At 46.2% G+C, this 22,383-nt stretch overlaps 1 protein-coding gene across 1 annotated transcript in view; it reads left to right on the forward strand.

Annotated features, from left to right (window-relative positions):
* LOC108385061 (transmembrane protein 132B) overlaps positions 1-22,383 on the forward strand; it is a 310,363-nt gene that overhangs the window by 221,326 nt on the left and 66,654 nt on the right. The window contains exon 4 of the mRNA XM_037014453.2: positions 16,784-16,970. Within this exon, the coding sequence (XP_036870348.2) occupies positions 16,784-16,970 (187 nt within the window). The remainder of the gene's footprint in view (positions 1-16,783; positions 16,971-22,383) is intronic.

The following is a 22,383-nucleotide window of genomic DNA, read 5'->3' on the forward strand; positions in this document are numbered from 1 at the left end:
AAGGCATGAAGACATGGAGAAAGGAACAAGTTATAAACATACTGTAACAGTTTTTGCTATGAGACAAATCACCCTAAGATAACCATTTATTGAATATATAATTATCTGTGTCTGCAATTTTCATTGGTCTCAGATGGGCAGTTCTTTTTCTGGAGTTTGCTTGGCTTCTGTTCCCAAGGCAACCTGTTACTGTTTTAGCCACTATGTTTTGGGAATCTCTGCTGCACAGAGACCTGACCTATACAATTAGAAGAGAAGGGACAGCACTATCATTGTTGTTAGATGATATTTTAGTCATTGAGAAGATCTTATTAGGAACAAGACTGAATTGAAGAAATTGGTTTTATATATACCAATTATTACAGTATGTATTTATATGTACTAATTAGCATTTTTTGCCAGCCATTGATCCTGAGAGGCTTTTTCCCTAAAGCAATATATTGTGATTACCATTTGCCAGGTAATCTCTGGGTTTCTCTGCATGAGCTTTCTTGTGATCCAATCTCAGATATCACCTGCAGATGAATTCAGAGGAGTCAGACATAGTTAGAGCTTGACCGAACATGAGAAATCAGGGATTCAGTACCTTCATTTATGGTCAAGAAAATCAAGGCTAAGACCATGTGTCACACAGCTAGCATATAGTAAAAGTATGTGCTGTCAGTATGACCATAAGTACTACATCAGAAGCTTGGGGGTTTGATGCCAGGTCAATGCTCCTGCAATATCATTTTCACGGTTTTCTGACTTACTTCCAATGTACAAGAAAAGGAGCTAGTTTCTCATCTCTGGGTTCTTCAGCATCTCTTGTTGACTCTCTTATCTGCTTGTGCCTCTGCCAGTGACCCCTTCTTCCAATACCATCCCATTAAACAACCAGTTAGTGGTTTCCTGCTTTCTGCCAGGACTACTGTTGATCCAGCAGGCTGTAGTGCTCAGACTTCTCTGTGGAAGCAGTGGGCAGGAGTGCTGGCTCTGCTCATTTCTTCTGGGCACTGGGCCCCTGCTGAGGATACTCGGCAGGATGGACACAGCAACTCCCACAATATCACGTGTGCACTGAGGTTTTTACATCTTGAATAATGCTGGCATTGGAGGAACATTGAGCATTCCTTTAGTGGCAGTTCATAAATGTAACTTGGCCATTTAATGTAAAGTCCTTTTAAAATATCTCAATTTCCTGCAGTCGCTGAGGAGACCTTCTGGGACATGGGAAGTGCAGGATGATTGAGTGGCTGCTAGAGGAACTTAATTCATTTTGTTCCATTTAAGTTGTAACAAAACATCATGCCCTCTTGAAATTACATTATCCTCAACTCTGTGGGTTCTTGTTTGAACTACCATGCTAGCCACTTATCTTAGATTCTGAAACAGAAAAAAAATCTGGAAAATGGTCTACTGGGATTTCAAGATGAGCTTGTAGAATGGGGCTGGGAGGGGTGTCATTGTAAGTGTTTGTGATGCAGGCATTTCAGGGAAGTTTCATGCTGGCACCTGGGTTTACCTCCTGGAAGGATTAGGCTGCTCAGGGAAGAAAGTACTAGGCTTTAAGAAAGGAAGTGTCCCTGGCATTTGATGTTGATTTATTGCTGTATTCGGCTCTCCCCATATATCTGTTGAGATATGGTTAAATGCCAGTGGAAGTCACCATAGTTGAAATTATGAGGCAAGTAAAATAATGCCACTTGTGTATCATAAAATAATGCATATCCACCTCATGATAGACTTTAATGCTGTCATATTATTTAAAAAAATTTTTTTTAAGTTGCAAGCAGAAGCAGCTTAAATCAGCTTAACCAAGTATCAGAAAGGAAACTTTGGCTCACCTGCTGGGGCAGTCTGGGGGTGAATCCGGCTCACTGGCTGGATCCAGGACCTTCTATGACAGAATTCCCTGCCTCCAGCACCTGTTCTGGGTTCTCTTAGGCCTTCGTTCCCAGACAGGTGTTCTTTACACGATGACAGCTTAATTCCACTAGCTCAGAATTCCCTCTATAAAGAGGACAAATTTTCAATTTCTTCCACTCCCATTTCTTTCTGTGCTTTTGCAAAGACTCTTTTTGTTAGCACAGACTTTCTTTAGAGTGTGAACAGTATAATTGATGAGGTCCCAGCTCTTTCATAACAAGCAAATTTTAGTCGCGACTTCGGAGCTGAATCTTGGTTTGAATCCTGGTACTACTGCTTCCTAACTGTGACATGTGGGCAAATCACCCAGCATTTCTGAGGCTGTCCCATCATGTTTAATTTGGCAATGATAGAGCCCATATCAGAGGGCCAAGGGAGACTTAGATAACAAAGGCCCCTGGCACAGTGCTCTGCATGTACTAGGTCCCCAGAGAGGCACTGCCATAGAACACCCAAGCTCAGGGCCTTGGCTTAGACAGGAAGTTGGCCCAGCTGTGGAACCATGACATCCTTCACTTACCTGTTCTTTTCTTTCTTTTAATTTATGCTAATAGAGAACCCAATGGGGTTAGGTCACTGCAGCCAGTGGGAGGCCACATTTGCAGCTGGTCTCTGGAAAGCTCTGCCCCTTGCTGGGATGTATGGGGTTTTATGAAAAGAATGTGTATGTGCATGCACATGTGTGCAGGTGGGCATGTGAGTATATGCATACATGCATGTGTGTAGGACGTGTGTGCTTGAACATGGCAAACATTTCCACCTTAGGGCCTTCACCCCTGCTCTTCCCCTTGTTTTGAACACTGATCCTTGTCCACCATCCCTTAAGTCTCAGCTCTTAACTATCTTTTCTCAGAAAGACTTCCTTTCATGACTGTCTAAATGATCCCTCATCCCCTCCACTTGATTGCATTTTTGTCTTCATCTCTGCATATCTGCATCAGTCAGGATGGGCTAGTTTATGCTGTGATAACAAATAAACCCCAAATCCTGTGGTTTAAAATAACAAAGGTTTATTTCTCATGTGCACTCTGAGCCCATTGACGTTTGGCTGGGGGAATCTGACCATCGTCATCTCTCAGGTGACCGTGACAGCACTTCATCTTGAAAGCTGGTGGCTTGGCCTTGGGAGTGGAGGCTCACTCTAGAAGTGACATAGTCTTACATGGGAGGGAGACACAGAATGTGTAGGTCACAATGGGTCACTTGGCTCCACTCAACCTCACGTTGGACCAGAAACGGAATCCTCTCCCAAATCCAGAAAATAGGAAGCCGGAGGTATTTAGGGGAAGTTATTAATGATGCCAACCCCACCATTTAATAGTTGCCTTATTTATAATCTGATTTGCTTGTTAATAATTTCCTTCTGCTAGAATATAAACTCCAGGGACCTCCTCTGTCTTGCCTGCCTCTGCTCCTCAGTAAGGAAAACAGAGCTTGGCACATGGCTGATGCTCAATTATATTTTATTGAGTATTTGAATAAATGAGTTATGATCCAAAACTTAGAGACCCAGCTGAAGAGTATAAGTTTGTGAAACTCCAGCAGAATGAGACAGGGTATAGACAGTAGCTTGTTTTTATGTCTTCCTGAGTGTGCCGAGTTGGATGCCCTGTGTGAGGAAAATGGACGTTCTTATGGTCAGGATCCTCATGTGACCCTAAATTACTTGATGATGTAACTGGCCTGCTGCTAGGCTACTACTTCCACACCCATATGCAATAAGCTATTATTGACTGAGTCACTATATAAAGAGCTCTGCCCAGTGCTCTGGGTGGAGATAGAAACCTGCAGACTGTTGGATATAGACGTAATACTAATGCTCAACTTATCCCTGGGAGAACAAGCCAGGTAATAAACCCTTTCACCCCAAGAATGTTCCATTGTCATTCCTGGGTCTCACTGAATCCACAGTGAACTTGCCTGGGGCTGAAACTCATGGCAAGACACCTGGGACAGTTCTAACTTCAAATGTTCTGTTCCCATCAGAAGCCCACACATTTCCAATAGGATCTCATTCTTTGTTCAGTGTGGTCCCCAGACTCCTAGCATCTCTCAGGAGAGTGAACCAGCCAGCCTGCCTCAGAGAGAGAAGACAAACTGTTGCCTAAAGACTGGAGTTTTCAAGGACACTGGCTTTGCAGGCACTATTCTGAAAGGTTCAGAGCTGAAGTAGGGATTTCTCTGCTGGGATGTCAGGCCTGGGTTCAAAACATGTCCGCCAACCCCAGCTGTGCTCTGTTTCCCTGTGTGCTCAAGCCTCTCCCCAGTGGTGGTGTGTGCGTGGTGCCAAAGGCCAGCTAGCCAAACGGCCATCACCCAGCCGCAGAGCTGCTCATTAGTGTGGCCTGGCTCAGCCACCAGAACGGATGCCACCTTTCATTCCATTAGTTCAGGTCAATTAGTGGTCTTTTTCCTCAGAGTGTCTGACCTGGTGCTGACTCACATCGGATCTCATTATCTAGAGGCATTTTCATTGCTCAGAACATGCACAGGTGGACTCACTGGTGAAATGGGATCCACGGGAAGTGGGCTTGGGCAAGGAGGAGAGCTGGTTTGTGGGTCCTGTGTGAACTCAGTGTCCCCTCCCCTGGACGTTGGGTCTTTCCCTGTTCTGGACAATCTTATTTTGGCATCCTGTTACTGGATATGTGAGCAGACTTGAGAGACCAAAAAAAAAAAAAAATCTAGCTTTTTACCTGTTTCCTATTATTTCGTGCATGATGCTTGCTCACAAATTGCTCCTCTGGTCCAAATTAGTCTCTCTTAATTGCAATATGGCAGGGTAGGTATGGCTCAACTCCATGCAAAGAATTTCAAGAGTGCCTGAATACATATACTCAGCTGAAGGAGAAGTCAGAGATGTTTCATGCACATGATCCTTCTAATTGTGGTTGACTCAAGGCCTGATCACTATAGAGTAATTGACCTATAAGAAATATTTTGAGGCTGTTGTAATTATTACAATGGGCCAAGAAGGGGATGTGATGGGGTCACTGGGTTTTAATTAATTGGTGACATGAAAAGTCCTGTTTCCTAAAGGAGAGCTCCTCACTTACGGAGATTTACTCTGGGATTATAGGAGCCTGCAAATCACTGCCATTGAATTTCTCCCCAGCTGACATTTATTGAAAAGCTGCCAGGTAAATTGAAGGTTACAAGAATTCCAACCTGATTTTTGACCCAAATGGCATTCAGAACGTTAATCTGTTTTTGGGCTTCCCCTACCTCTACTCAATTTCAAGGTTAATGAGGTTAGAGATTCTGTTTGGGTTTGGTTTTTGACCACACCAGAGTGTCTGTCTGTCTGTCTGTCTGTCTGTCTGTCTGTCTCTCTTGTCTTTGTTTTGTTTACTCTTGCTGTGGAAATAATTCCTGGTGATTTGGAGATGCCATGAGCTTTGGGAGGGGTTGAATCAAAGGTAGACATCCTATCTTTTCAGAGAACACTGATCATCTCTGGTCATTTGTGCTTATGATGAGTCTAGTTAAGGAATAGTGCCTGCCTTCAGACACTAGATGAACCTGTTCCAGAGCCCTGCTCTGCAGCTCTGTGCTGCAGTTTACCTACTGTACACTCACAATTTGTTATGACGGGAGATCCACATTAATGTTATCGCAATTTTTAAAAGCGGCATGCATGACTCCCAGCCCAGTAATGGCTGAGGTGCTGTAGTCACACCAATACTCTCTATCTGACTCTAAACTCTAAAGTCTGGAGAGAATGCAAAAAACCAGCCACCTGAAGGATGTAGAGAGAAACCCCAAAATCCAGTGTTTCCCCAGGCCATTACAGAGGACAATGAAGATGCCCATAGATGACAGTCCACACTGGAAGAGAGTGGGACATGGGTGCTGCCCTGACAGACCCAGCCAGCAGGCAGGTGTGATCTTGCACACAATGACAAGTATTACCCTGGGGAAGCCCAAGAGCTGGGGAGTCAAAATGTGAACTCTGAGGTTCACAGCAGACCCACTTATTCATTCATTCATGATATATTCACAGGGTGTTTGCTATGGGCCAGGACCTTTTCTAGGAGTTGCAGGTATTGCAGGGAACACGACAAAAATCCCTCCCCCCTCTGAGTTTACAATCTCGTAGACAGAAACTGTCCATAGAAAGGGTAGATCAAACAGAGAGTGTTCAGTGGTGTTAAGTGTGATTAAGGGACAGCACGGGATGGGCCAGGAATGGCCAGGGTAGAAAGGGGTTCTTTCAGCAGGGTCATCACAGAGGATCTTGCTTAGAAGGCAGCCTTGGGGGCAAGTCTTGAAGGTGAGGGGGGCATGGCACAGATATCATAAGGAAGAGGGGCCCCTGGAGGAGGGCTGGTGCAGGGACCCCAGGTAGAAGTCTGCCCGGTCAGGAGGAACAGTAGAGGCTGGTGCAGCTCCAACAGTGAGCAAGGGAGCGGGAAGTGAGGTGGTTAGGAGGTAATGGGCAGTGGGGTGAGGGGGTTGGGTCATGTAGGGCCTTAGAGATCTTTGAAAGGACTTTGAGTTTTATGTGAATGAGACGAGAATTCCTCAAGGGTTTTGAATAAGAGAGTGAAAGAGTGGACACCATAGATCATTTAGGAGGCGATTGCAACCCCCTGGCCAACAGGGGACAGTGGCTTGGACCAGTGTAGAAGTAATGGACACAGAGATGAAGATACTTTGAAATGTGTTTCCCAGGTGGACCTGACAGGGCTTTCTGGACAGTTAGATGTGGGCTATAAGGAAAGAGAAGGGTTTAAGATGACCAAAGTAATGATTTGAGGAACTGCAAGGAAGGACGGACTTGCTTTATAGCCATGAGGAAGTCAAGTGTGAGAGGTCTTTTAACACCTAACTGAAGCTGTTGAATAGGCAGTTGGACCAAAGAGTCTGGAATTTGGTAGAAAAGTCCAGGCTGTAGCTGTACACTTCACAGTTCTTGCACCTGCTAACTCTCCCTTTGAGAGCAGTGAATTCCCCTGGTACTGACAGTCCCATGTCTGTGGGCTTTAAATTTTGCTCTGCGTTGAATGTGAGCACTCTTCTGGCCTCGTATTATGCAGGCAGCTCCTCTTGGGCCTGACCTTTGCTAGGTCAGCCACGGACAAAGCCCTGATCATCTAACTGTTACAGTCCCCGTAATGGACAGCCCAGAGCAATCCTTTGTGCAGGATGTGGCTGTTGTATTTCAGCAGGGAAAACACCAGGACCAGGAATAAGTTGGCACTGATTGCAGCTGCCAGCCAGTCACTGGTGACCAGGGTACCTTGCAGGGGGCTTATAGGTGCAGTGTGACCCCTGGAGGAACCCAGCATGGGGCATGACCCTGGGACCCCAGACTCATTAGCAGCTGCTCTCAATGTTAGACAGTAGAAGATCCCCATTTAGTGAGCCCTTCCCAGCGCAGGTGCAGAGCGACCCTGTGCAATATGGCAGGATGCTGCCCAAGTGCAGAGAGGCACAGACTGTCTCTGGAGGCCAGTAGGAAAATGAATAATGTCTCTGGTTGGCTGAGGGCAGGGCAGCTGGGGGTCTGGGGGTAGCAGTGGAAGGAAGACCTTTCACTGTCACCTTCTTTTATGCTCTTTGACTCTTGAATCCTGGGAATGTATTACTTATTTAAAAATTACCATTATGTTACAAATCAAAACACAGATTCCCAGTCTGCTCTCAGGTGTGTGGATGTCTAGCCATGGAATCTGGAGAGGGGCTGTCCGAATCCCACATTCCGGCTGCATCTCACATACTGGCCGCAAGGCAGGCGGCGAGCATTTTGTCCGTCCTCTCTACGGAGGCCAGGGAGCGATGATTCCTGAGTTGTTGGCTATGATGAGTTTTCCCCAGGCTGGCAATAGGAAGTAACAGAGATTGGGACAGCTCTGAAAGGGTGTGTTTAGGAAGTCAGGGAAAGATGATTTCTGGCTGTCATTTCCTGAAACGGTTTTGGATGTTGTCAGAAAGACAGAGGCAGAGGGAAAAAAATTAATTGTGGCAATTGCCTTAGCTGTCTCCGGGCTTGTCATGGTGATGCTGATAAAATCAAATCAGCTGGAAGCGAGGGGTCGTTGTTAGCGTGAGAAATAGTCCTGGCTTTGGCAGCTGAGAAAGTGGAGGTGCCGAAGTGTTCGCTCATTATCAAGATTTATTGTTTTCTGTTCTGGGAACATGTTGGTAAGCAAAAATAAGGTCACTCACACAGCCTGGGAGGTGCTTTAAAATATTTTAAAACCAGAAAAAGAAGAATATAGCATCATTTTCCTGTGGTTGGGAAGTGGGACAGTGGGTTAGCTGACTTATCATGAGCTTATTTAGGAGTTAGATGGAGAGTTTCTTAGAGAATTTGCAGCAGAAAAATATATATGGGATTTAAACAGAAGGAGAATAGACTAAATGAGAGTGTTGAGGATGGTAGCTTTCTGTTTGTAAATAGACTGTTTTTGATTAGAAAGAAGTATGGGAGATGATACGGATTCATTCCCTCCACTCCAAGCTTTATTAACTCTTACCACTTGGCTTTATTTTCTTCAAATGTTCAAAGAAATAAGTATTACATGTATCATTCAAGCCTTTATATACCTCTTGCTGATTTCATTATCTGAGGTAGGCATTTTCAATACCAGGCATATTTTTATGGTTTTTAATATAAACCAGATAAAGAATGGTTGCTCACGTGTTTACCATTTTTGTACAAAGTATTATACCATGCATATTCTTTTGCAACTTGATTTTCCTCTCATTATTTTTTAGTTAAGAAAATTGAGATATAATTAACACACGATAAAATCCATCTTTTTAAAGTGTCCAATGCTGTGGTTTTTAGTGTATTCATAAAGTTGTGGAATCATCCCCACTGTCTAGTTTCAGGATACTTTTATCACCCCCAAAGAAACCTGTACCCAGTGGCAGTCACTTCCCATTCTCCCGTCCTTGGCAACCACAAATCTACTTCTGTCTTTATGAATTTGCCTGTTCTGGACCTTTCACATAAATGGCATCAGAATATATGGGCTTTTGTGATTGATTTCTTTCCCTTACAAAAATGTTTTCAAGTTTCATCCACATTGTATCATGTATCAGTGCTTCCCTTGTTTTTACTGCCAATAATATTCTATTGTATAGAAATGCCACATTTTGCTTATCAAATTCATCAGCTGATGGACAGCTGGGTTCTCCCTCCAGCTGTCCAGCTATTATGAATGATGTTGCTGTGAATATTTGTGCAGAACATTTTTGTGGACATGGTTTAATTTCTCTTGAGTGTACACCTAGAAGTGAAGTTTCTGGGTCATGTTGTGATACTATGCTTAGTCTTTTACCAAAATGTCTTCCAAATCAGCTGTATCAGCTTACATTTTTACCAGCAATGCATGAGGGTTACAATTCCCTCACATTCTTGACATGTGTTTTTGTCATTCTTTTTATTATAGCCATCCTAAATGATTTGAAGTGGCCTCTCGCTGTGGTTTTGATCAGATTTCCTTAATGGCTAATGATGCCGAGCATCTTTTCATGTGCTTATTAGCCATTTGTGTATGTTAATTGGATAAATGCCTGTTCAGATCCTTTGCCCAATTTAAATTGTTGAGTTGTAAAAGTTCTTTATATATTCTGGATACTCATCTTTTATCAGATATATGATTTGCAAACATTTTCTCCCATTTCTGTGCATTGTCTTTTCCTTTTAGTGATCATCTCCTTTGAAAGAGCCAAGTTTTTAATTTTGATGAAGTTTGATTTTCTGTGTTTCTGTGTACTTGTGCTTTTGGCATTAAATCTGAGAAACCACTCACATTTGAACTGGCAGAAGAATTGGCAAACTTGCAGACAGGTTCATTGAGATTATCCAGCCCAGGCAATGGAAAGAAAAGCAATGAAAAGAAATGAACAGAGCCTAAGACACCTGTGTATAAATATGCACGTATTTTACCACACTTCTAGTAGGACAAACAGGCAGGCAAAAGAAACAAAAGGCATCCAGATGGGAAGGGAAGAGGTAAAATATTTCTGCTCTTGGATGTGTGATATTTATGTAGACAGTTTTAAAGAACCCACACACATACCAAAAAAACTGTATTGGAATTTAGAAAACAAACAAGTCCATTAGGTTATAGGATATAAGATGAAGAGACAAAAACCAGTTGTAAGTTTCCAAGCCTTTGCCAGGGCACAGTGTTCAGTGTTTGTGAAGAAAACAACTGGAACCAGAGATGGTGCTGGTTATTTCTCTCTGCCCCACGGGGTCTGTGTGTCACCTTTCCCTGCCTGAGTCAAAAGATATCACCTCTGCGTCAACCAAATCTCCTCTCTCCCTGAACTGAGGCCAGCCTTGGTGCCGCCTCTGGAGGTCTGAGGCCAGACTGTCTCCTCCTTTGTACCCTTGTTACCTGGTGAGGTTTGGCAGTGGCTGTGGATTTGCATGGTCACACAGCTCCCGACAGGTGGCCTTCTTTCATGGCTCTGGCTCTTTCCAGATTCTTCTACTGTCCCTCCCTGTTCTTCAGGCCCCGGATTAATAATGGTTCCCTTGGTGCTGTGTCATTGTGTGTTGGTTATGACAATGCTATCTCCACTTCTATAAATAGTTTCTTGTTACATTGCATTGCATTATACTGGATTGTGCCTGGATTGTGCCATCTAGTTCCTGGTGGGCGCCTGGCTGATAGAGTAATGTGGTCAGAAAAAATCTTGTGGGCTATTTCCTAGTGAGGCTTTTGCATATTTCATCCTAATTGCCACTATTTGATGCCCCTCTGAACCCGTATAGTGAAATTGATGTTCTTATTGAGGATCGTGAAACTCTTGAAATCTTCTCCAATAAAGACATCTTTAATAATGGTCATTAGACTGGGGACTGAGGTACAAAAGAGCATGTGGATATATGAGAAAGAGTTTTTAAATAGTTGGGTTTACTTTTGATAAGAAAAACAGATTCTGGTTAAATCTAGCTTACGCCAAAGGGGAATGAACTATAAAGATCTGAAGGTGTGCCATGTACCTGCATAAAACCAGAGTGGATGATAAGAAAAACAGATTCTGATTAAATTCAAGCTTATGCCAAAGGGGAATGAACTATAAAGATCTGAAGGTGTGCCATGTACCTCCATAAAACCAGAGTGGATTCCACGGGCTGGAACAAGGAAGCAGAAACCCACCAGAGACTCCGGGAATACTGTTATCATCTTTACTGTATACTTTTTCTCTGATCTTTTTCTTGCAGTTCTTGGTTGACCTGGTACAAGAGGCCCCATACAGCTGCTGGGGTCCCATGTCTCTGCTGCAGAAAGAAGCCTGGGCCAAGTTTGGCATTTTCTAGTAGGATTTTACATTCCTGGGAAGTGTCCTTCATCCAGTTGAGGCCAGGGTTCACTCCTGGGTCCAGAGCCAGGGCCAGGGATGGGGCCTCATGATTGTACCAAGGCATAGGGAGACAAATTCCCAGGAGAAGGAGGATCATTTGTGAGCTGAAAACATAGCTCAGAAGGTAGCCACTGAAAGGTCAAAGACAAAATGCATTTTCTCAGAGATCAAAAATGTCTATAGGGACTAGGGGTACACAATAAATGAGTAACATTGGTCCAGGCTTATTAGAGAGTTTCAACCCCATTGGTGGTACAGTATTCCCACTGCTGTATGGGAATGTGGGATAGTGTTATCTGGTCTTCTGGTCTGTCCAAAGAAGCCAGATATACCAGCTTTTTTGGTGTGGATTATCTGCATTTAAAAATATTGGCAGCTCAGCATGTGGTGTGTGGGGGATCATGGGGAAGACAGTGTAGCACAGAGAAGGCAAATAGTGACTTTGTGGCATCTTACTACACTGATGGACAGTGACTGCAATGGGGTATTGGGGGGACTCGATAATATGGGTCAATGTAGTAACCACATTGTTTTTCATGTGAAACCTTCATAACAGTGTATCAATGATACCTTAATAAAAAAATATTGGCAGCTCATTCCAATTTTGTTGAAAAACAGTGGTGGGAATGGTTAAGAAAGTGTGGCTCTGGCCATGAGCAGCCCAGTGGGACCACATTGCACCTCAGGGTTTTATATTTGACTTTATTAATCAACCAGAAATGCAATAAAAGAATCCCTAACCCCTATTTTTGGACTATTTCCATTTGACATAGTCCTAGAATTTTTAAAAAGTTCTGGATAGCAATTAGATAGTAGGAAGTTAGGAAATCAAATCAATGAGGGGAGAATGTTTAAGTCCAAAAGATGTTAAGCCTCTGCTCTAGACAAGTGGCTCTTAAATATTTTTAGCCCTTTGGCTGCTAAGCCCTGCCTGAAAGGTCCACCTGAAACACTGCTTCCACAGCGAGCTCAGAGACAGAAGCTCTGCCTTTGACTAAACAGAAATGAGGAAGTAGTGCCTGGATTGTATGCAACTGCAGAAGGAGGTGATTTATTCATGCCAGCTTCTGAGAGCTGGGCATTTGGTTATGATGGAAAGAGCTGCACAACAGGCAGAGATGGACCGAAGAGCCTCTGCTCGTTGAGTGGGCTGAGGAGCAGGGATTCCCTCTTCTCCTGTCCAGGTGGGAAAGATGAAGAGGGGCAAGAGGGGAGACAAGGGACCCCAAGCAGTTGGGTTGTGGCAGTTGCCTGGGGTAGGAGCCCATTCTTCAAAGATCAGCTCAAGTCCAGCCTCCTCCAGGAAGCCTTTCCTGACCTGCCCATGTCTGTCTCTCCCAACATTTGGTGCATAGTCTCTGGTTTCACTAAGCACGTGTTTCTTCACTAATTCATTCAACAGGTATTTAAATGAGTACCAGCTGTGTCCTGGGCATGGTTCTAAGTGCTGGGGACACAGTAGTGAGAAAAACAGAGAAAAACTCCCATTTTCCTGGTGCTTACATTTGTGTGTACCCATGAGTGTGTGGGTGAATCAACATAGTCAATCAATCAATCACTTAGTAGGTTAAAAGGTAAAAACGATGGGAGATGTATAGCAGGATACTGGGATTAGAATTGTGAGGATGGGGGATGGAATTTTAATGGGTGGTCAGAAGAGGCTTTTTTGAGTGGGTGGAATTTGAACAAAGAATTGATGGATGTCCTTTTTCATTTAGCACCTGTATTCATGCTGATAGTTGGGATAAATTTTCCCCATGATTTTTTTAAAAGCTGAAAATAGGTTTACTCATTTATTCAACTTCTATTCATCCTCTGGGTCTCTTCTCAAACATCAGCCCCTCACCGGGGCAGCCCCTGAGTGTGCTTCCGTTGTCCCTGCTGTAATTTGTACTATTTTAAAATTAGAAATAACTATTTTTAAATAGACTTTTTTTAAATAAAGAAAAATTGAAAGAATTTATTCAGCTTTCTAAAAAGAAATTTACTTCTTCCATTTTATTTTCAGGATAACATTTTTCATGACCAGGACTTAGCATATTTATTTATTTACCTGGATAATAAGACAGGGATTGTCTTACCAGTGAATTCTCAGTACCTAACACATCATGGTCACTTAATAAATGCCACAGGGTAAGTGAATCTGCAGGAGCCTCAGTGACTATTGTGTATTGTAGGTTGGGCTGTTGAAGAACTTATGTTCATACGATCCAGCAATTGTGCTCCTGGCATTTTGCCTAAAGGAATTGAAAACTTAGATCTACAAGCTAAGGTCTCCTTCAGATGGTGATGGATAAATAAACTGTGGTGGATAAATAAACATCCAGGCAATGGAATATTATTCAGCACTAACAAATTAAAGAGCTATCAAGCCATGAATAGACATGGAGGAACTGAAATGCATGTTCCTCAGTGACAAAGCCAATCTGAAAAGGCGGTGATCTGTATGAGTCCTACGATAAGACATTCTGGAAAAGACAAACTGTGGAGACAGTGAGCAGCTCAGCGGTTGCCAGGGGTTAGAGGAAGGGAGGGACGAACAGGCAGAGCGCAGAGGATTTTTTAGGGTGGTGAAAATACATTGCTGTTTTACATTTCTCCAAATCCTGGAATGTACCTCACCAAGAGTGGGCCCTAAAGCTAACTTGACTCTGGGTGATGATGAGGTCGATGTATGTTCATCAGTTGTGACAAACTAACCATCTCATGGGGTTCTGAATAGTGGGGTGGCTGTATGTGTGTGCAGCATATATGGGAAACCTCAGCACCCTCCCCTCAATTTTGCTGTGAACCTAAAACTGCCCTAAAAAATCCAAAGTTTTTTTTTTTTAAGAAGTTAGAGAATTACATTCTAGTAGCAGACACTAATGTATCTTCTCAAAGCAAGAGTATATAAATATGCTCAATAACTGGGTGGAAGAATGTGGCTCAAAATTCAGCTGACTGGCAGCTTCTTGTCTTCCTGAATGCAGATGACACCCCAGAATTTTACAGGGTGTCTTGTTTGAGCTTTTAAATACATTCAGTGAATTAAACAATATGTGTTGAACTCTTACAATTTTCCAGGCACCGTGCTAGCTGCTACAGTCACAGCAGCAATTATAGGCACGTCTTTGTTCACATGGAGTGAACAGTCTATGGGGGAGTCAGCCCCGTCTCCTCACATTTACTGTGAGTGGCCAGCGCATCCTATTCTGGGGCCTTTGTTCAAAGTAACCATCATTCAGTATTTACCTTGTTTCCTGGTCTTTTAAAAAAAAGGCCCAGAAAAAGGCTCATAAAAAAAAGTCAGAGGACCTGAGACCAGAAACATCCTCTTTTGCTCCATTTCTAGAAAAATTTATATAGGGAAAGCTTCAGCATCTCTTCCTGGTAGCTCAGAACCATCTAGAAGTTTGTGGAGATGGAGGATAAATAACCTAGGCAAATGAATGGCACAACCTGCCAAGAGCAGTTCAAGCATTCCAAGTGTCTCTCTTCTCCTCTTCCTGTATTTCTCCCTCCCTCCCTCTCCGTGTCCTCTCCTCCAGCCCCTCAAAATCAGCCCTTACTGTCATCATGAATGGTGTGCTGAGAAATGGCTGCATGTGGCTTCTGGGGACAAGCTGCTGGGGTGGGTCCTCTGCCCCTCTCCCCTGCCCCCACTACTCCTCCTCCTTGCAGACACTCACAAGTGGTCTCAGCCCCACCTCAGGGGTCTCGGGGGCCCCAGGAACAGGCTCAGCTTCTATTAAAGCAGGTGTCTTCTTGGGAAACAGGGCTTCTGAGAAGCAGCCCCTTTGGGAGGTATGTTCTAGCTGGAGGGGGAGAAGCAGCCAGGTAGTGTTCCTGCCTGACCCCTCCTAAAACACACACACGTACACACGCACGCACACCTGCACTCTCCACCCCAGGGAAAAATGTCTAATGAATATCTCATGGCTGGAACACTGATTCTGATTCCTCAAAGGCAGCTGATAATTATGAAGCAGAGAGAATCATGAAGCACTTTTCCAAATTTGAAGGGCTTATCAAGAATAGATCAGGAGTAGGTAAAATTAATAATTATAAACCCATTTCCATAGAAATAGGCTTATTAGCAAGCATGCCAGCTTCCTAAAAGTAAAAGACCCCTTTCCTCTGATTTGAGGGAAATGATTTAAAATACAAACTTATGCATAAAAGTGACCCTGACTTGATTGCTATTCTGTCCATAGCTGGGCTGGCCAGATGCATGTAGCTGGTCTAGCTCACAGGCTAAAAGGTCAAAGGGAGAAGGAAGAGACTGAACAAAGACTGGCACCTCTGCATCCCAGGACTGGAGTGTGGGTTTAGCAGGATTAAACTGCTGATCACAGGGAGTTAGATGCCTTTCCTCACTGGATTTTCGCTTTCTTGGCATTAGTTTGCTGAGGTCTTGCTACGAACCCAGGAAATATTAGAAGCAGCTCCTTAGTTCCTGTGACAAGCCTAATGCAGGCCAAAGAGAAACTGAGGCTCTGATCTTGGGGAGAGCTCCCAGGCTGAGAGTTGGGGTCTGAACTGCAGGCCCTGCCCAGATCCCAGAAGGCAGGGCAGAGGCTTCCAAGCCCATTGTGGTCCAGGCAGCACCACTGGCAGTATAGGAACAGGTTGATGGTGTGACTCCAGCCTTGGGGAGCTGTGGATGGGTCACTCTGCTGTCACATTGCTCAGATCTGGGGTGAGCTGGCCTCGGGGCGATGGGAGCAGGCTACGGAACAGGAGCTGTTCATCAGTCCTGTACTTTTTGGCTTAACTCTCTGTTCAGAAACTTGTATCAGTGCGATGGGCAGGCAGCCTACATCTGCCATCACATCAATGGCTCCTGTACATAAAATATTGAGAATGACATTTACCTTTTCATTAATATGTGCTCTGTCACCCTCCTCTGCACACACACACCCTGCTGCCATTCTGTGCATTGAGACAGGCAGGGCTCTTTCCTACATCTGCTCCCATTTCTGCTGATGGCATGAAGACTCAGTCACAGCACCTCATTGTGTAGCTCGTAGGTCATGTAGTGAACTGTGAAGTTCACGATGCCCTCTCCACTCCTGGTTTCATGATCCCTCAAGCTCATGAGGTCACCACTGTTCTCCCCAAATCCTAAAGCTCAGAGTGTGAGCCCCTGGGGCACAGCCACACTGGGAGCAGAAGCAGATGAGGCCAGAATGCAGCTGTGCCTTAAGGCTGGAGGATGGTGACCCTGGACGATGGTGGGGGCCGCTCTCTGGTGTGGTACTTGGTGGGGGCCCTGGGGCTGGAGAGCTGTGTGGTGTCGTGGAGATGAAATGCTGTCTGTTTGAGCTGCCCACTCAGGGAGGAGCAGCCTGCCTCCTGTGGAGCCCTGGGGACCATCCTCCTGTCCCCAGGTGTGGGCCTGTGAGGGGCACCTTTGGAAATGGCCCGTGGACACTGCCTGTGCTTTGTGGGGTTGGCTGTCCTTTTGGTTGGCAAAGAGGAATGGGACAACTCACTGCGTCTGGACACTGTGCTGAGTTCCAGGTCGTAAATCGCACTTGAACATGTGTTTGTTTTCCAGAGCAAATGACTCCATCTATGAGATCTTGCAAGTGGACTTCGGAGTTGACAACAGCAGTGGCCTGGCCGGGGCCCAGCAGATCACCTGGCAGGCGGGATACCCGGCGGAGGACTCCATGGGTGAGCTGGTCGTCGCTGAGATCTTCGTCAGCCAGACGTCCTTTGTGGGCATCGTCCCTCTCGCAATGGTGAGAGACCTGGGCTCCAGCAGAGTGTCACAAGGAAGTCTCCTTTGGGTGCGCTTAATATTCAAAGAAACGTGAAGCGCTTTATAATCTGCTATTTTCCACACACCTGATGCAGTTGTTTAAACGAGGGAAATGAACTTAAATTACATTTTATCTGCCTGCTTCCATGATTCCTCCTGGGAAGCTATTGTGGGTCTACCGTGTGAGCCCCTTTCCTCTGTGAGTGCTGCTGAACTGCGTCCCAGGGCGCCTGCTCCTCACTGTCACAGTCTGTGCTCATCTCAGGACCACCCGCTACATGGAGTGGGGAGGCCTCATTGAGAGGTGTCAGGGGCCTGTGGTGGGGGCAGTGGCTCTAATGGTGAGTGCGTGGCCCCTGCTCAGTCAGCTTCACTCTGAGTGTTCCCGGTAGCTTGGGGTTTGGCAAACTTTAAGATGCAAGTGGACTGGGAGAGCCTCGTGGGAACTGCCCACCTGAGCCTGCAGGGGTGCCAGAGCACATAACAGCCCTTGTGTTGCTGTTTCTGGCCTGGGGGTGACCAGATTTGCCCTCTGTGCCTGGCTGAAGCTCCAGTCACAACTGGGCTCAGGGCCACGTCTGCAAACAGGTCATGGAGGAGGCTCGAGAGTGTAAAGGGGATGATGTTGGGGGTCCTAGGGATGACAACCCCCTGGGAGTGCCACATTCCTAATACACTTTTCTATACTGGAAACGTTTAAGTATATTCTGCACGGATTTGACCTTCCCATTTGGGACCAAAGAGTGGGGGTCCCACCTGGATCTCCTAGGGCATCTGTGGGTGCTTCTATCATCTATACTCAAGTTGGATACCAGGGTTCAGATTCTTGCAAACGAAACCCTGTATCCTACAGTGAATCCTGCAATTCCCTTATCTATGTTCTTGAGTATGCCCAAAACATACTGTCCCTCCATCCCTCCATCTGGCTCTTCACTCAGTGCTGGAGACACACCTTGCCTGCCACAGTGGCTGTGTCTGGCTTTCCAGCCCCTTTCCATCCCTCTGTCCACATCACCCCCATGTATTACCTTCTTCATAGATATTATCTGCCTTCCTCCCTGGAAGGAGAGGTCCATGAGGGTAGAGTTCTGGTCAGTTACATTCATCTCTGTGTCCCCAGCACCTAGAGCAATGCCGAGACAGTTAGTATTTGTTGAAGGAATGAATGAAGGAACCCCCTGCTTTAATCCAAGCTTGCAAGGGTCATCTAGTTCCTGAGACTGGATGGATGGAGATGACAGTCTGCAGTGGTCTGAGTCTTGGTTTGGGGGCAGGCATCATTGGCCAGCAATGGCCCTGTTGAGGGATAGAGATGGAGGGATGATGTGGGTTTTAAGGCAGATTGAGACTCTCCTGCATAACCTTTCTTCAGGACCTTGTCTGTGAATTCTCCAAATCAACCCAGGTGTGGCTGGGGTGGGGTTATTGCTTATTCCCAAGTCCTTACAATTTTGCTCTATGCTTAATTCCCTGGGGATTTGGCAGCTTCCTGAAGCTTCTGAGGATGGAATTCCAAAGGAGAGCATCGTGCCCTCCCCTGAGGGGCAGGTGCTGGTTCTGAAAGGAGCTGGAAAGTGATGGATGTTTACCTGCCCAGAGGCTGCAACCAGGATAAGGGTATAGACCTGTGGTCAGCCCAATCCTGCTGCTGCCTGTGTTTGTAAAAAAGTTTTATCAGAACATAGCCTTGTCCACCTGCTACGAGTTGTCTATGGTTACCTTAATGCTTTGATGGAAGAGTTGAGCATATGCAACAGAAAGTGCGTCCTTGGCCAGAACTTTAATTCTAGCACCTTGTAATATGTGACCTTCTGAAGAGAGTGCCTGGGAATGGCGGCTATTATTCTGTTGCCACTGGGCTTCAGAGAATGTTGTTCTTGTCTCTTGGAATAACCTTTTCTAATGAGAACTTTGCTCCAGACACTGCAGTGCTCTCTGCTCAGTAGTGACATCCTCTCATGGCACTGGACTGAGTGGGTGTCCCTCACAGGGTCAGGGCACATGGTGCGGACAGGACAGACTGGAGGGGAGAAGGAGCTAGAACCACCACATATGAATGCAGGGACTGTGGAGTGGGAGAAGCAGGCATTTGGGATGTGGTCACGATACAGGTGGGCTCTGGTGGGTGGTCTTTCTGCAGTGGCTGACATGTCCCCTGGGCCCATCTAGTATCCCTGCCCCTCTGTGTCTTAGGGACAGGGACCAGGCCATAGCCTGGGAGTGGAGCCTGGCAGATGTTGGCAGAGTACCTGCCTGTGTTTGCCTCTGCTGCCCCCCAAGTCACCCCCATTTCCTCCCCTCCAGTGCTGTCTGGGGAGGCTGGTTGTATGTGTGTTGTGCATATTGCGTGCCTCAGACTATTAGTGTCTCCCCATCTGGCTGATCTCTATTTCAGGACGGTTCCTGGTGTTTGGCTTTAATTCCCCACAGTTGGGAGGTGCTGGGTTCGGATGGTTGAGTGGCGTCTGTATCACAGGGTGTCTCTTGGGTCACTGTGAAGAGTGGCTCCAAGGGACCAGAGCTGTTTAGTGAAGTTTGCAGTGGAACCAAAGTTGGCCGTTCATCTTTTTTTAATTAGTTGTTCTAGCTGCTTTCCAAACCTGGAAGGGGGACCCTTGGGGGGGATTCTAGCTTCTGCTCTGAGCCTGTAAGTGCCTTTTATGTACTTTTCCCACCCTTTTCCCACCCGTGCCTTCTCAGTGGCAGCTAACCCTGGGCACCTTCTGCATGATGTCAGGCTGCGTGACTTGTCCATGGATGTACAAACCAAACTCTGCTGGTTATTGTGTCAGGCTGACCTAGAAGCAGAAGCCACCTTTGTAGTTAGAGCAAGCAGGCACTTGGGCCAGGAAGTGGGACTAATGAAAGGCAAAGGAGCAGAGCTGGGAACCCTAGCAGGAGCGGAATCTGCCTGCCCCCTGGCTGCGGGGAGGAGGAAGTGTCCCTTGGGACCCCTAGGGAACTCAGTCTCCAGGGGTCTGCCTGCTGAGAGCCAGAACCCACCAGGGGGAGGCCTGGGAATGGGTCTAGCCGGTGCTGTTGTCTTGCTGGTTTCGTTGTACAGTGTGACTCTGGTGTCCTAAATGTGTCCTGTCCTCAGAAGCCTGTGCATTCTGAACCCGGCCCTGCTGAGCCCTGGTCTGGCTCAGGCCTTCTCATGGCCCTCCCGTGGCCTGAACACTCCCCTGGGCTGACTGCTTGTCTCTTCACCTTAAGGGTGAGCTCTCCAGGAGGCCTGCTACCCACTCTTAGTTCTCTCTTCTTGCTCACTTGCCTCTTGTAGATCACATCACACTACTGTCAGCAATTCTTGCTTATTTATATGATTGTGCACTACCCATCTCAGTCTGGCTCCTGTCATGAGAGAGAGTTTGAACAGGGAAATCTAATATAAAGGATTACTAATTATAACAGGACCAGAATAGCAAGGGATTGCTTAGTAAGAAGTGAGGAGAGCTCCGAAGAATATCCAACTGGCAGACATCAGGAGCACCATGGCCCCAGGGCTGCGGTGGAGAGCCCAAGGAAGAGGTCCCCCCACCTGGGATCCAGACCTCATTGGAGGGTATGGTCATAGCTTCCTGGAACTTGAATATTAGTAGAACTTGCTGGAAGTTTGGGGACAGCTGCTCACCAGGAGATATCTCATCAGAAGCACTTGCTACCAAAGTATTCGAGGTGGGTGCTGGAGAAGCTGCTGGGTGCTGGGTGCTGCTGGGGCCGGATGTCGGGGAAGCACCAGTGCTGGAGAAGTCATGGGCACATGCATGGCAGGACCTGCAGAGTGTGCCTGGAACCATACAGCAAACCCTCTCCTTCTGGGATGTCTCTCCAGCGCCCTCTACTGACAAAGCTCAACATCCCGCTATTGGCAAAGGAAAAGTATTAAGGGCACATATCTGCCTTCACTGAACAAGTAATAAGGGGTGAATTTGGAGCTGAGGGCAATAGATTGATGACCAGAATAGTCTCTGTCTTCCTCCACTAGACCACAAGACGGGAGAGACCATGTTTACTATGATCACCAGATGTTTTCTCACCACCTTTCATGGTGCCGAGTATCTATGTTTGCTCAGCAAGTGAATGAATGGTTATATTTACCATCAGAACCTGAATCCACTGGCTGGATGTCTCTCATTCACTCTATTAGTTTCCTTTGCTGTGGCAACAAATCACCACAGACTTAATGGCTTAACACAATGCAAAGTTATTCTCTTACAGTTTGGAGGTCAGATGTCTGAAATGGGTTTCCGTGGGCTAAGATCAAGGTGTCAGCAGATGCGTCCCTTCTGCAGGCTCTGAGGGAGGGCCCATTTGTGGCCCCTTCTGGCTTCTAGAGGCTGCCAGCACTCCCTGGGGCATGGCTGCATATCAGGCAGATCTCTGCTTCTCCTGCCCTCCTCCCTCCTTCTCAAAGAGACCCTTGTGACAACATTGGGTCCACCTGGGAAATCTGGGAGGATCTCCCAATATCAAGATTCTTAGCTTTCGCTCTTCTGTAAAGTTATATATTTACAGTTCTGGGGATTCTGATGTGGACATCTGTGAGGGGCTGGCATCTTTCTACCACTGGCCTTATGCAGCATCCCAGCTTCCCCTGTATTGGTCTTCCTCAGGCCTTGCACTAGGGCCCTCCGTCCCTCTTCCCACGACCTGTTCTTTCATGGCCTCCCCGGAGGTGCCCCCTGGACCTCAGTGTTATCCCCACCCACCACCTCTGACAGCTCCAGGCTCCTGGGGACACCGCTGCCCGGTCGTCAGGGAAGCACCCTGCTCTCTGCTCTTCCAGGGAATCCCCCAGCAGAGCGGCCACAGGCGTGGTGATGACAAGCCTCCTCCCAGGGAGGATGTGGACCAGCCTGGGGCCAGGGCCACAGGAAGGAGGAGGCCTGAGTGCAGAACCCAGCTGGCCCCCAGGTCTCTGTGCAGCCTCGGGGCAGGCTCCCTGTGCTCCAGCTTCTCCTTTGTGAATTTCCAAGTAGGATACCCCTCCTGCCAATTACACCATGGTGTCATACAACCAAATAAGGTACAACAAATATGAACATGCTTAAAATAGCAAGGCATATATAAAGGTCATTATGCAGTGGGAATGTGTCCCAGATCAACTAGAGCAGATGTGAATGTGTTGTCAAATGAATGACCCTTTCTACCCTGCCAGTTTTGTTATCCTACTGACTTAGCTGGGGAAGAGGTGCACTGGGAAGTGGTTCTGGGGTTGAAATCACTGACTTTGGTAACCATTTGTGTCTAATATTTCCACTTCTAGCAGAACAGCATAGGTGGTCAAAATCTTCCAAAACCCCATCTTAAAAAGGGCAGTCTAAACGGGTGTCATGATCTGGGGTATGAACAATGTTTTCTGTGTCATCTTTAAAATCTAAAATGTACAA

Source organism: Manis javanica, chromosome 15, assembly GCF_040802235.1.
Source record: "Manis javanica isolate MJ-LG chromosome 15, MJ_LKY, whole genome shotgun sequence".
In the NCBI taxonomy this organism is placed as follows: domain Eukaryota; kingdom Metazoa; phylum Chordata; class Mammalia; order Pholidota; family Manidae; genus Manis; species Manis javanica.